General features: G+C 47.3%; 2 protein-coding genes across 2 annotated transcripts in view; both read right to left on the bottom strand.

Moving 5' to 3' along the window:
- Nucleotides 1-13,799, bottom strand: part of LOC113987416 (lipase member M-like) — a 32,657-nt gene extending 18,858 nt beyond the window's left edge. Inside the window, exons 1-2 of the mRNA XM_027720090.2 lie at nucleotides 13,531-13,799; nucleotides 9,601-9,667 (exon numbers count right to left, since the gene is read on the bottom strand). Of these exons, the coding sequence (XP_027575891.1) occupies nucleotides 9,601-9,667; nucleotides 13,531-13,600 (137 nt within the window). The 5' untranslated portion in view covers nucleotides 13,601-13,799. The remainder of the gene's footprint in view (nucleotides 1-9,600; nucleotides 9,668-13,530) is intronic.
- On the bottom strand, nucleotides 6,449-8,413 carry TMEM72 (transmembrane protein 72). Its single transcript, XM_027720128.2, has 2 exons — nucleotides 8,252-8,413; nucleotides 6,449-8,066 (listed from the first exon to the last, which is right to left on the bottom strand). The coding sequence occupies exon 2, from the start codon at nucleotides 8,059-8,061 to the stop codon at nucleotides 7,606-7,608; it is 456 nt and encodes a 151-aa protein (XP_027575929.1). The 5' UTR covers nucleotides 8,062-8,066; nucleotides 8,252-8,413; the 3' UTR covers nucleotides 6,449-7,605.
- Nucleotides 13,800-14,571: the final 772 nt, after the last annotated feature.

Genomic DNA, 14,571 nt, shown 5'->3' with positions numbered 1-14,571 from the left:
CATATCTGTCTGGGAAATCACAGTCAGAAATACTGTCACCGTACCTAATCGGAGACAATCATCTTGATATTTCCCATCAAGGCAATGTGGATTTACTGCAGTGACACAGAATGAAATAGCAGGGTCTTATTATGCAATGCACATTTGTCTTGTTTATTAGTAATAGATAGGGGTGGTCATTCAGGGTGAACCTGGTTTGTTAAATACAATCATAGCATGAAGAGGCGTGGTACCTCCTGTATGAGCTGAGGAAATGCTGGTTAGCTGCAGCCATGGCACTGTAAGGACAGGCCATTCCCATACACAGCCTGATGTGCCATGTCTCAGAGTCCCATCCAGTCATCTCCATCTGCACTGAGAAGTGATGCACATTGTCCTGCTGCTCTTGCCACGAAACCACACAGCGATGCTGCAAGCAGCAGAGTATTGCACAAGGTGTTCAAACCATCTCAGAATTAAAAAGCTGATGGAAAAGTTATACAGGGCAATTAATCATCATGTATCCACGTTTGTTTATGTTTGCTATATATTTGCTTTTTAGTCTGCCTTCTGGTCTTTGAAGGGGAAAGAGCCACTCCTAACATATGTGACAATTTCAGTTCCAAATTCAACTATAAGTTGCCATATTTCTGCTCAGGATGAAGGAAAAAAAAAAAATCTCCATTTACCTCTCCTGCTTTTTGTACACATCGATTTGTGAATGATTCACCCAAGGCAGAGTAAATTTATAGACTTGTGAACTCAGCGGTCTGTTAAAGTTTCTCATGACCATTTTGAATAAATCAGATTTTAAATGTGATTAAATAGATCAAATGAAATATAAACTACAATATAGTAAAACAGAAATTCTACTTGGCTTCAGTTCTTCTTAGCAGCTACCCTACACAGGTACTGAGCCATATACACACCTACTCAGCTTCACAAAAAAGTTTCCAAAGATGTCAGACTCTTTCTTAAAAGAATACAGCAAAAGCAAAATGCTATAAAAATTATCTTTCATCTTAGTAACTAAAGCATTAAAAATCCATGGAATGTGTTCAGAAATATGATTCAACTTGTAATTTCTAGTTACTGTTAAGTGAAAACTCTACTTGATTAAAAATAATCATTAATGATTTTGTACTTGAGCCTAGATTTGATTGCATGCCATTCAACTTGTAATTTTCACGGTGCTTGCCTGAGATGTACAATCTTTTTTAGCAAGAAAACACTCCCATTTGAATGGCTGATCTGAATGCCAGCAACATGAGAGTTACAGTCCTATAAAAAAGATTTAACACATTGCTCAACTTGATTTTTCTTACACTTTTTTTTTAAATTGTTTTACTGATTTAGCTGTTTGTGGGGCAATAACTCAAATAATTACTTTTTCAATAAAAGTATTGAGTAACAAAGGTTAGCTTTTGCACGGCAGTTTCATGCAGTCCTGAGTGGCTGTATGAGCATCTCACAGGTGTGAGCCACACAAGAGTGGGAGCCACAGAAGATGCTCAGGTGGGCAGGCAACTGGAGCTGAGCTCTGGGTATCTCTCTGCTGTCATTTACAGCTATAAGCAGGTAACAAGAAAGGAGAGAGTCTGTCCAGAATGGCACACAGGACACTGTTTCAGGGCAGAACCAGCACAGTGGCTGCAACAGAATTTCATGGCAGTATAAGTTCCATATGGTATTTTTGCCTTGTATTGCATGATCTGTCATAGTGCCCTGTCTAGATACACAGTATTAATGGAGTAATTCATACATATGGCACTCTTTCAGGAAAGAGCAATGCTACAATTAATGGGTTTGGGGCATTCTTAGTTGTAGCTTCAGGACACAAAGCAAAAAATATTTTGCCATTTTGTACCAGCTTTTCCATGGTTGAAAGTGCTATGTAAGTGGAAAATAAAGGCATGTAATTTTGACTTAGAAGGAATCAGCTTAAATAAGGAAATGTTTGTGCCTGTGACTACTAGTTGGAAGGGAAGAAAACTTGAAACAATGAGTAACAATGATAAAATAATTATAGCATAAATGCAATATTTTAGTACTGGATAAGAGCCAGGAAAAGTAATGACAAAAGCACAGCCTTCTCCATTTCCAAAGCAGTCAGCAGGAACTGGTTTGCAATTTCCTTCTTAGGGCACTTCCACGAGAGATGTTGACAGTAAGATTGTTATATTTTTTACACTGTCACAACATGCACTCTCAGTGTGGAACATATAATATGTCTACGCTGGGGAAGACACTTGGATTTTCATTTATGCAGCTGATGATTTCTTCTGTGCTTGCATGTGCTTACATGAGAAACAGATGCTGAGATGGAATAATAATTAATTTGAGAGGAATAAGATGAGGTTCACTTAATTGTCTGGGCCTGGGTTTTTGAGGGGAATGTGTGGCTAAAAGGTGTAATTCCATTCTCAAGTCCAATCCCCCAAGAACCTCCCAGATCAAGCTTCCTTGCCATGCGGCTGCAAATGTATCCCAGAAAAGAGCTTCAGGTTAAATGGCCCATCTGACTTCACCCGCTAAATCTGGGAGCATGGAGAGAATCCAATGGAGAGAACACACCTGCACATTCATTGGCAGCCTCAGTCTTTCTGAGCACATGGTATGGGGACATAAGTTGGCAGCGTGTGACATAAAATGGGATGTGGTCGCTTCATTTGATTGGGCAGGGAAGCAGGCTTGTTCCCATCCTGGAGACTGTCTCCTCAATAGGCACAACAGGGAAAGAAGTAATAAAGAAAGCAGAGTAAGCCTCCCCACCTTGAAAGGGAGAAATGCAGTGCTACTACATCAAATTCAAAAGTCTTGTCACTATACCAAATTCCCCCAGAGGATTCTACTCGAGTGTGTGAGAGAGTAGCCAATATAGAAGAGCTTCTTCAGCTCAATTTTGTGCACAATAAAACTCTTGTGTTCTTCTGCTTTCTCATGCTATTGAAGGAAGTAATGCAGTCTAGCAAAATCAATGCTGAAAAAATAAGTTTCTCTCTGAAATATGGATTCCCTCTTTAGTCTGTGATCCAAAGACCTGGGTTGGTTCCTGGTATTTTGCCAAGAGCCTCAAAACAAGATTCAATTTAGTCACATGCTGAGTGAATAATTGCCTAGAATTAGAATCCAAAAGGTGCCTTAATCATTCATTCAGATATAACCTATGCAGTCATTTCACTAGTGGTATGTCAGATGAGATATGGTGGCTGGAAGTCACATTCCTGATTTTGCATTATGTCAAGAAGATAAGGGAGCTGACACCTCCAAGCAATCCCAGGCAGGTTTGGGATCTGGTTTCTGCTTCCTGTAACTTCCTGCACAGCACAAAATGCAGGAGGTCAGACAAAACAGAACCTGCATTTCTGGCCCAGCACTTGGTAGAATCTCCTGAATGGGATAGAAGGTGCAGTGATGATGAGTGGTGGGGTCGCAGGTATGTGAACATGAAGCATTTGGAATCAAATGGAGACAGGTCCTCTCCTGCATGTGGATATGACTCAATACTGAACCAGGAGCCACCCACACCACCAATGCTGACACTGGTGTTTGCTGCCATGGGTGTTGCAGTCACAGATACAAGCAGGGCACTGCTGACTTTGAGTACTGACACTGCAGAAACTGAACACTTTTCCTCTCCAAATGTACCTTATTTTCCTACACTGCTGTTGTTTGGGTAAAACATTCATTTCCATGTTTCAAACGTGGAGCAGTGCTCAGAGAACCTGGGGACCAGAGTCCCAGTGGGGAGCTAGGGAGTTTGGAGGGTGACCGTCTAAGTATCTGGTGTGAGGTGGGAGCACTGTGGCAGGGCAAGTCGTGTGGGGCTGTCTCTGGGGCTCTGCAACAGCTACTCATACTAGTGTGCAGAGGAGGCAGAGAAGAATTGTAACTAAAGCTTGCACTGAAATCTGGTTTTGCCTTCATATAAAACTTAAAATGGAGTAATTGTTTGCAACACAGCAGTTCACAAAGTTGTGATGGGAGCAGTCACGTAGCATCGAAGAGTGTTTCCACTACACATGTACATGCAAAGCAGGAAAATTTTTCCTCATGCAGGGATATCTTTCATGGAAACTTCGAAGGAAACAATTTCTGCCAGGATTACCTCACAGAGTTTTACCTTACACATGTATTTCGTTTGGATGATTCATCTTGTTTCCTTTCAGTATGTGAATCCACAGGAGTTTATAGCTTTATGCACTCTAACTCGGTAAATTAATCTCAGTGGACCAGCTGAGTAATGACTTTTTGCAATGCAGGCAAAAATTATATAGCAGAGTTCATGTAGTGCTGTGTGGACTTACAGTTCAAGCAGCTCAAATTCAAATACTACTGCACTGCACAGTTAACGGCATCAAGTGCTTCCTCTTTTTCTTTTCCTGCAATTACCCTGCATATATGAGAGTTTTTCTCATACAGACCCCCCAGAACCCTCCACAGCATCTCTGGTGCTTTCAATACCCTCTGAGATAACCCTCTCAGCTAGATTTAGGGAGAGGGACCAACAGAGAAGTGTACACTTGAGTGAATAATCTCTGAGGCCTCTGCAAAGTCATCTGACACCCCTGAGGCTGAACATTTCCCTGCACTGCGATTTTAAAGAAAGCCTGAGGCTGTGTTTCTTTAAGCAGTTGAGCTGCTCTAACAGCCTTCTGCCTCTGAAAGAGGTGCTTTTATTCCCCACCCCCTTCATTTGTGGCTGGCCCTCCCTGAATTTACTTGGGTCATTACCCAAGAAGATAGCCACCTGCTTTCTTTTTCCTAATTATTTTTCTTCTGGGCTAACAAGGTCTGTATGCTGATGGAGCTGGAATATGGCACCAGGGGTGGGATGGGTGTTGAGGAGCAGAGCAGAGGAGGTACAATTGGACTTCTTGGCAGGGGCAACCCAGGAAGCAGATCAGCTCCTGTGGTGGGATCACACTCCTCTGGTGCTTTTGGGGGCACGAATTGTCTGCCTCTGAAGGAATCTCCACTTCCCTAGCACTGATGCAGGCTCTTGGCTGACTCCAGGGTGAGTCAGCCATGGACCTTAACTGAACAGTCAATTTAATACCACAGCAAAGATGAGCAGCTTTTTTTCCTAGCCTTTATCTCCTGAGCCAACTAGCTGTGAGGCTGGAGAGGAGCCAGGCCAACACAAGGGAGCAGGCAAGAAAAGCGACTAGGTTGAATGCTGTCTCCATGAAGGGTGAAAAAACACCTCACCTTGTAGCTTCCCCCAGTCTTGCTTCTGAAGGGAAACCTAGAACAGACTTTTAAAAGGTGAGCCTAAAAACTGAAACCTAATTCTTCAGACTCAAAAAACTACAAACTCATTTTAAGCATTTCACAGAGCAAGGAAATTTGCGCCCCTCACGCTTCAGGGTGCCACAGGTGCTCTCACCACATTGCTTCTCCCCTTGCCAGCTGGCCCTGCTGCCCCATGTGGATCAAGTAAGGGCTTGATCAAGTAAGGGCTGAAGGATGAAATTTGCTTCAGAGCAGCAGTTCCCACCCAGGCTGCCCTTTGCTGAGGGCTAGAGAGGAGTCAGCAGATTGCATGATACACTGGGAGCGGTGCCTTTTCAACAAAGTTTATCTCTCTGTGTGTAATTAATTATGCAATGTTCAAAGAAGAACCTTGAATGATGCAGAAAGCTGACTCTGTGTATGAGAGTGGTTCTAATTGCAGAACAGATGTGTAGTTGAGCTGGGGAGCCAGCTCCAGGCACAGACTTTTTGGGCAGTTGGCAAGGGTGGGTGACTGTTAGCATGGCTGGGTCAGGACCTTCATGGGTGCAGGTATGCTTGTTTGTCACCAACTTCAGAGGAAAATAATTTTATTTTTAATTTCCTAATGTGAAGAACACATTAGGTCGGGGTGGAGCTGTGATTGGATCCTGGGCTTGCTGCTATCAGCTGTGCAGCATTAGGCTAGAACCGGGTGCAATTTTCTGAAGACATTTTTCCAGGTGCAAATCTACCCTAAAGGCAGATGTGTACGTGATTCTTCTCCAACACACAATTATGGGGGGAAGGTTAAATTCTGCAGTCAGAAACAAGAGGTCTCTAATCCATGCATCATGTTTAGAGGAGATTGATACCAGCTATCGTTTTAAATGTTGATGATGCAACTAAAAGGTTTTGTCTATGTTTGATTGTAGGAATGACAAGCGTGTGCAACCCTTCATAAGCTTCTCTTATTGACAGTATTTCATTATCAAGTAGTCAAATATTGTGAGTCAACATCTTTCACCTTCTTCCTCATCCATCTCCTAAATTAGAAGTCAGTTTAAAAGGGTTTATTAAAAAGTACCACCGGTTTCTTATCTCAAGTGTTTTCTGATTACACTTTGACCTACACCGCTTTCCTGAATGAGCATGATGATTGTCACTTGGAGAGGTGAGATTTTAAAGAGAATAAATAACCTATTTTCAAGAAGAACAGCCAGCTTTACTGGCTTCTACCTTATAAATAGTCTAGCAGGTCTCAAGGAACTTCTCTCTCTACTATTGTCTTACCCCAGTGCTGTGTGTCTGGGCTCTGCACAGTTACAACTCTTCATCCCAACAGGGGTGACAGTGTGGCTTAATGTCCCATGTTCAAGGGGAAACCCAGCCACCTGAGTTCTTTCCCACGTGTTCTCACGTGGGATAGAACGAAAGACATAAGTTGAACTGGAGGGAAATGCCTGATTATAAGGGAACGGTCTTCAAGAGGCAGAAATTATGCTAGGATTAAGCCAGAGATGAAGTGTTCAGGGAAGAGCTGGCATGGAGGGAACTGGTGAGACAGTGATGTAATTTTATTATTGCCTTTGCCCTCTAGGGGCCATAATTACACACTGGGAGTGGCACACAGTCTGCTGTGCCAGCGTGGAGCTGAATCTCAGGACCTGAGCTACCATATCATCCCAAAGCTCTCCTAATTCAAGAGGTCTGTCCAAGCAGGGGACACAAGGAAGCCCCAGGGTGCTCCCTGCTGCCCCATAGGTGCTCCCAAGGCCAGAGGTAATTTCCCTGCTGGGCTCAGGGTGTGTCTCAGGGGAGGTACTGAGCAGGTGCTAGCCCCAGGGGTGTGCTTGGTCTCAGCCCACCTCCAAAGTGACATTTTGGATATCCCAGGCCGCTGCAGCTGGTGCAGGTGCTGTGAGGGAACCTGCAGGCTGCAGTGCCCTGTGCCAAACGTGTCCCAGCTCTGAGCTCTCCAATGTGCACAAAGGACCAAAGGGAGACAACTGCCCCAGCAGAGGCTGCTCTGGGGCATGTCAGTCTCCGCTTTTCCTGCCTGCTGCTGCCGGAGGGGAGGCACATGCCATGGCTGTGATGTTAGGCAGGAGCAGCTGCAGTGATGTGTAGTGCTGTAACAGAGGGGTGACCCATGTGAGAGGCTATGGGAGCAGAAACCTCTCTGTCCTGGAACTACGCTGGCTGAACCACCGCCTGTCCCCTGACCCTGCCACAACATGTGGGACCATGTAGGGTGGGCAGCCCCTTGAAAAGGGGGATGGCACAGCTGCCACCCTGGACGCAGGGAGGGCAAGAAGAGCCACTTCTTGGGGCCCTTTGGCTACTGGAGCATCAGGGAGCAATGCCAGTGCCAGGGGTAGCAGGTCTGTCGTCCTCATTCCTGCTGAGGGCTCAAAAGAGCCCTGTGGAGCTGAGTGGAGCAACGATGATGGGAGCATCTGGTGGCGTGAGGATGGGTGTTGTGTCTGATGTGGTCTCTTCAGCCTCACTCTCCACATCCTCCAAGCTCTCGCTGACAGAGGGGATGATCTGCACCACCTTCTCCTGGAAGTGCACTTGCTTGCGAGGGACTGACATGGCTGCTGGTTGGGCAGGAGTTACTGGGGCTGAGCTCCTGTCCTTGCTGCCCTTCAGGATGCTCTTCATGTGGCCCAGAAGTGAGTGGTGCTGCTCCCTCTGGGCCCCGTGGAAGGTGTAGATCTGCTCAGTGTCACCAACGATGGTTGGGGCTGCCATGGTGGCTGAAGGGTCCACGTACTGGCCCGTCTGGGGATGCATCTCTTTGTGTCCTGGGCTCTTTCTCCTCTTGCTCAGCAGGAAGTAGGCCAGGGCAGTGAGCACCAGCATGGACCCTGGGGAGAAGGCTATGTTGGCTGAGGGCTGTGGCAGGTGGGAAGAGCTCACCAAGCAGTGCTTGGTCTGGCTAGCTCACTACCATCTGCCACTGGTCCAGCACCCCACACATCCCCACCCTCACTGGCTCTTGACAGACCATGCTCCTCTTCTGTCTGCACTGCTCCCCACCCAAGCTTCTCACCAGGAATGGTGACATGCCAGACGAGGATGGGATGCAGGAAGCAAGCCACTGAGAGCAGCGTGTACCCCAGGAATTTCTGGAAGCTCCCTGGGCGTCTAGCTCGCTTCCAGCAGGCCTGTGCCAGGGATTCAGTCTTGTGACTGGGGAGAGAAAGAGAGGTTCTTGTGGGATGAGGCACCAAGCACATAGCAAGAATTTGGACCTAACTGTCACCCACTCAGATGTGCAGATCCTCACACTGGTTTTCCAGGAGACTGGTGTATTGGTCAGGGAAGGTAAGCCAAGCCAGGAGTCTGGGGCTGCATCTGCCAGAGGCCAGCATCTCAGACAATCTCTCAATGTGTTTGCCCACTCGGTCACTAATCAAGTGTGTATTATCTGGAGTAAGTTGTTGCCTCTGTGTAGCTGGAGTAAGGTGTTGCCTCTAAGATATAAGGGCTTTTGAGTTTATGCTAGAAGACAGTGGCAGTGCTCAGCCTCTGAAAAGTACATAAGGATTTTGTACATTTTAATTTTAACTTCTGCACTGTCTCTGGAAGGAAGCTGAAGCTCATCCTGGGGATCTGGCTCTTTCCTCAACCCCTGTACTTTTCCCTACGTACTGTGTTAAGTGGATGCTGGAGAGCAGAGTTTGTTGTGCTGATGCTCAGCAAATTAAGGCACAAGCCTGGTTTAAAACACAGGTGTAAATGGTGGTGGACACGGCCCCACTTACCTCACCCCTACCTGAGTACACTTGCCATGGCATTAGGGAAAGGACCTTTGGTCTGGCACTTGCAGCTCCCTCAGGTCTGGTGTTGCCTGTAAGAGGCAAGTTGCCTTAGGAGGTCCCACCAAGGCTGGAGAGGAGTGGACAGGGTCTACTCACGTGAAACACATCTCCAGGAACAAACTGATAAAGAAGAAGCCTTCACAGACAGTAACTGCAACCCCTGAAAAACTGAAAGGTGGAGCTGTCAGGGGGACAGGGCTGGGCTTAAGTGTGCTGTCTAGGTGGCAGAAGGGGCACAGAGAGTCAGAATTTACTATCCAGTTCACAACAGTCTGTGTGCTGAGGTCCAAACACCCTCTGCTCAGCTAGTTTGTGGAGGAGAACTCACAGCCCTCCTGTCCCCAGGGAGTCAACTTGCAGCCAGTGTCACCTCTGGCCTGCCTGAATCTGCAGTAGCATGTCTTTCTCTACCAGAAATAGCTTATTTTTCTGAAACCTCAATATGGAGACCTGAAATCCCCAAAGCCTTGGACACTGTTCCCTGCTGTTGTTGCAGTCTGGTCTGGTGCCATATATGGTGGAGGGGTTGACCGTGTCACTCTCTGCCAGCTCTGAATTCAAGGGCAAAAATACTCACAGCAGATAGAAAGCCAGGCTTTTGAACTGTCCTCGCTGCAGAGTTTCTATGCCCACACCGATCAGCACTAGAAAGAGAAGATAGGAAAGATGTTGACTGCAGGGTTAGTTCCCGATTCCCTGGTGCCCTACCAGCTCCCAGGATCAATGCCCTCATTCCCCAGAGGCTAAGCAAGGCTGCTTCTCCCATGCAGTGCAGCACATTAGGACTGGCAGCATCAGTGATTCATGCTGACACACCAGCCCATGGGAGTCAGAGCTCAATGCTGGCCTTGACACACAGCCCTGAAACCCATCCCAGCAGCACCACTATTACGGCAGCCTTGCCACTGCGTGGGCTGGGGAAAGGTGCTCTGGGGATACCAGCTGGCCTTGGACTGATGGGGCAAGTGAGCAGTGACCTGTGACCCTTTCACCCTCTACCACACCACCACACTGTTGCCACAGGCCCACTGCCCACTGCCCCATCCATCTCTGCCCAGGTCCCCCCAGTGCCTACCAGCCTCACTTCCCTGCCCTTTCTGCTTGCCCAGGCCTGCTTCACCCAACACAGGGCTGTAGGGCAGCAGCAGGACACAGGAACTGTGCCAGCTGCCTTCACAAAGGGCTGTAGCCATAGCATCAAGATCCTTTGCTAGCCAAACAGAAAAATATATAATGGAAGCAGGCAGATTAAAAACAGGGAATGAACATTCTCTCAGTGCCCCATCCAGTACAGAACACCAGGGAGTCAGTTTAAGGGGGATTAAGAGTATTAATAAGGCTAAAGTCTTCGATGGATTGGCCAATAGCTTCAGGGGATGGAACATTTCCTTCAACATCCTTCAGTTTCCTTCAAGACTATTTCTAAAACGGAGCAGAAACATAGTGACTTACACCAGCTGCAGTCACAGTGCACCAGTGCCAGCAGCACAGAGATGAATGGAGCCCAGATTTTACGGCCAGAGCATCACTCTGGACAACCACTACACTTGTGTCTGCACTTGATGTCTCCACACCTCACTGAGCAGTTCTCACCCATTCACCGGTGCTCAGGAAGTTCGCCACTGATCCTGCTCAATGCCCACTGCCCAAGTTTTGAGATGCAGGTTGGATCCATTTCTCTGAGTTGTGGTTTGTCCCATCTGGAGAAGGATACCAGGCTCCCTAACAAGGATGCGCATCACTGTCCATCAAGACTGCAGGGTGGGTCAACACCAAGGGTCAGTTCTCCCACAGGGGCTGAACAAAGAGCCTCTGTATTTTCCTTGTGTCACCTGCAGCTGCCAGCCCCTGTCAGCCAAGGGAACACATGGGGCCCATGTGCCACCCTCCTTCACTGCCTTTCCAGCCCTGAGCAGAGCACAGAGAAATTAGTCTCATCAGAGGGCTGTGAAGCTGCATGAGCTGTGTAATCCTACACGCAAAGTATTGTCCGCTACTATCTTGTGACTGAGAACTGTTCTTTATAATCTTCCCTACAAATGTGGAGTTCATTCATTTATTCATTTATTCCCTGTGGATGAATGCAGAATTCAACAGCTTGGCTGTTACGCTCGAGCCTCTGCTCTGGATGGGGAGGTTTCCTCATTTTGCACGGCTTCTGCTTTATCCACAAAGCTGTTTGGATGAAGAATCTGCAGGAAGAAAAGGGCTGTTTCCGAGGTGTTTATTTGGACTAGTTGCTGCCTTGATTTGGATTTTGTCCAAACCATGTGGCTAAAGGCACATGATTAGGAATTAAATGGTTGAAAGCATGAGAATTAAGAAGTAAGTAGGAACTCTTTCCTAGATGTAAATATCACAAGGCCTAAAATCGCTGAACTAGAGAGATGCCTCAATATTGTAGCAAATTGCAGGGCTATTTCATTTTGCTAACTTGCCATAAGACAAGTTAGCCATTTTCTCATGCAGAAGAAACTCTGTAGCTACACCATTGCAGATTGCTGTTACACTCCAAGATCCTGGGGGAAAGGGAGGTTTATATTATGTGCATAACCTGTATTTACTAGCAGCATATCGAGCTGGCCAGGCCTTCTCAGAATCAATTAGTGAGGCTGATGCACTCTCTCTTTCATAGTTTTTTTCAAACAAAACCCATGGGAGTCTCTTCAGTGTGGTTTCCATTTCATGCAAAACCCTCACACGCTTCATCAGGCACTGAATACTGCATCAAGCTGATTTCTTACTCCATTGAGACACAGAGGAATAAAACACAGGCACATCCTTCAATGGCATTTTTGGAAAGTCAGGTGATACTGGGAATGTACCAAAGGTATGGAAAAGCACAGAGATTGGTCATACAGCTGTCTTATGCTCTGTGATGCTCAGCAGAGAGACAACTGCACTGTTCATTTAAAGAAAAACTAAAGAAAGAGATGCAGATGATGCAAAATGATGAAAAGAAAATAAGGAGAGAGAGATTATATTCCACTAACACACTTCCACATTGTAAATTACTTTCAATTTTGTTGTTCTAGCTTTAGTTTTCTCATGGCAACAAACTCACATTTTATCCCAGGAAGGTCTCTATGAGTTTCCTGGGAGCTTTAAGGGAGAATATGACCAGCATGGGGCTCATAGGAGCCCAAGGGGGATGGGGATGGAGAAATGAAGAGATTTGCATTTGCTGATTAAAGCTGTGTCCCAACTCCCACTGTTGCTGTCTCATCATGATGTGCACTTATCTACTGTGAGTTTGTGTAAACTCAGAGACTCAAATCACTGCTTGTTATCGGTATTAGTAATCTGAAGCACATTCCAGGGCCTTCATCGTCCCACCTGGGCTTCGCGTGTCCTTGGGGACCTGTGCACTCTTCAGCTGACCTGTGTGCTTTTTACTTTGCCCATGACAAGAGCAAAGTGTGTCTTTTATGGCTGTCCGCAGTTGATAAAGGAAATGCGAAGGTAGGAGGGCCTGCTGTGCCTTCCTCTACAGTGTCTGATTATGAAATCCCTGGGGGTCTGAAACAGGAATCACAGGCACCACCTCAAGTCACTTCTCACCAGGAACCTCTGCGTCACACCTCCAGTCTTTAGACAAATCAGGCACCTTGATCTCTGCTTTACTGATGGGGAAACTGAGGCAGAAAGTGTTGTCTGTCCTGTCCCATAACAGTGAGTCAGCAACAGTGAGTCAGTGCCAGAGTCATCCCTTGAGCCCTCTGCTTTAGTTTCTTCCCTAATCCCATCTAGAATCATCCATGTTAGAGGGTTGTTCAGTCCTTCTGGGTGAGACGCTGTGTCTGACACCTGGCTCAAAACACCTGCATGTCACCTGAAACCAAGTGCTTGGATGTGTCACCAAACGCAGAACACCCTGGTCCAAAGCAGCCCCTGACAGTGGGTGAGAGGATGCAACTAGCCAGGTGGGTGAATTTATGATGTTTGTACTGCAGCTATAACCTGAACTGCTCTGAGCCTGCTCCCCAACAGGTTACTAAAGAGGCAGAGCAGTGCTTTTGCAGTAACTGTGCTGTGATGGCTAGGATGGAACCTCTCCATCCTGACTGGAACAGGACACTTCACTGTGCAAAGCACAAGGAGCTCCTCTTTCATCTTCACATGTCACAGAGCAGCCTGGTAGTCTTTCACAGCCATGAGTATTTTGCTTTTCCGTCTCATTCACATCTTGACTGTGCCCATGTCTGTTTTAGGAGAATATGGTTTAGTTTTCTCTTCTATGTGTGCTTTATCTTGCCCTCTGACATACTGAGTGGTGGCTCTTCCTTTCTGATGTCTCACTGTGCCTCCCGCAGTGTTTGGAAAGAGCCTGGCCAGGCACTCAGCATGCTCCCTCCCTTGGTCCCAAAGCAAAAGTGAGCAAGTTTCCTTGTCCCCTTTGTATGATGGGGCAGTGGCTGCACCTGGCCAAAGGCAGGAAGGCAGCTTGGGGGTCCCAACACCCACTCAGTGCCTTTTAGTGACAAAGAAAAAGAGAATTTCCTCTTACCTGCTGCAGTGGAGATGCCCAGCAATCGGCAGGTGTACTCCAGGACACTCCAAAACACCTTGTGCTGCATGGTGAAGAGATGAAGACTGCGGTACAGCCAGGCAGAAACTCCTCTTCAGAGCCCCCACCTCATGTGCAGCTCAGCAGCTCCCAGAAACAGGCAGAGCCTCCCGCTCCCTGGACCGAGTGACCTTCCTGAAGGAAAGGACTGTGCGTGCAGGACTGGCCACCTCCACGGGGCCTCCCAGGGGAGGGTGGTCGGAGAGTGAGCTGCCACCACAGGGAACCGGTCAGCACTGCTTCCTGCTGCTCCCGTGGGGGATGTGGAGACCTGGCCTTTTCCTGCTTGCTTGCCGCTTGCTCCTTGCTGGCCCGGGGTGATTAATGATTGGTAAGGCAGGGGTGCGGCTTTGGGAGCATTTGTACCCCGGGTGCATGGGTGCATGGCCTTCCCTGCTCCCGAGGAGGAGGCTCTGGAAGCCCAAGCTGATTAAATGAATGTGAAGTCATTAGTGCTGTGCAGCTCCCAGCAGGTTAACCATTTGTGAGGATGACAATATTTGTTCTTGGCAAGAGAGCAGCACGTTTCTGGCAAGCAACAAGAGGCACCCCAGCCCCACTGCCCCCTGCAGCTCAGTCCCCTGCCATGGCTGCTGCTCACTGTCAGGTTCTTCCAGGCTCCAGACTAGTATGGCTTGGGAAGTGCCTGTGCTGATGTGCAACCACAGGAACAAGGAGATCAAATTTATTCACAGACGTCCTACAGACTCCGACCAACCATAGCAAGGGAGATTCGTATTTCTTTGCTTGGGGAACCCCAGTGAAATGTGGTTTTGTGTTGTAGCTATCAGAGCCATTTGAGCAGCATCAGGGTCTCGCAAGTGTCCTAACATGCAGAATGGGTTGAACAGGTACTCTGACCTCTTCGCCTTGGATATGGTAGACAGCTTGGGGGTCCTTGGCTTGTCTCTGCAGGACACATTGCCTCAGGATAGGGGAAGCCCAAGGTGTGTCAGAAGGACAAGACAAGAAAGAACTGGC

Source organism: Pipra filicauda, unplaced genomic scaffold (assembly GCF_003945595.2).
Source record: "Pipra filicauda isolate LSUMZ 115617 unplaced genomic scaffold, ASM394559v2 scaffold190_size1978887_pilon, whole genome shotgun sequence".
Classification (NCBI taxonomy): Eukaryota; Metazoa; Chordata; class Aves; order Passeriformes; family Pipridae; genus Pipra; species Pipra filicauda.
This window is presented reverse-complemented; position numbering and strand designations above follow the sequence as displayed.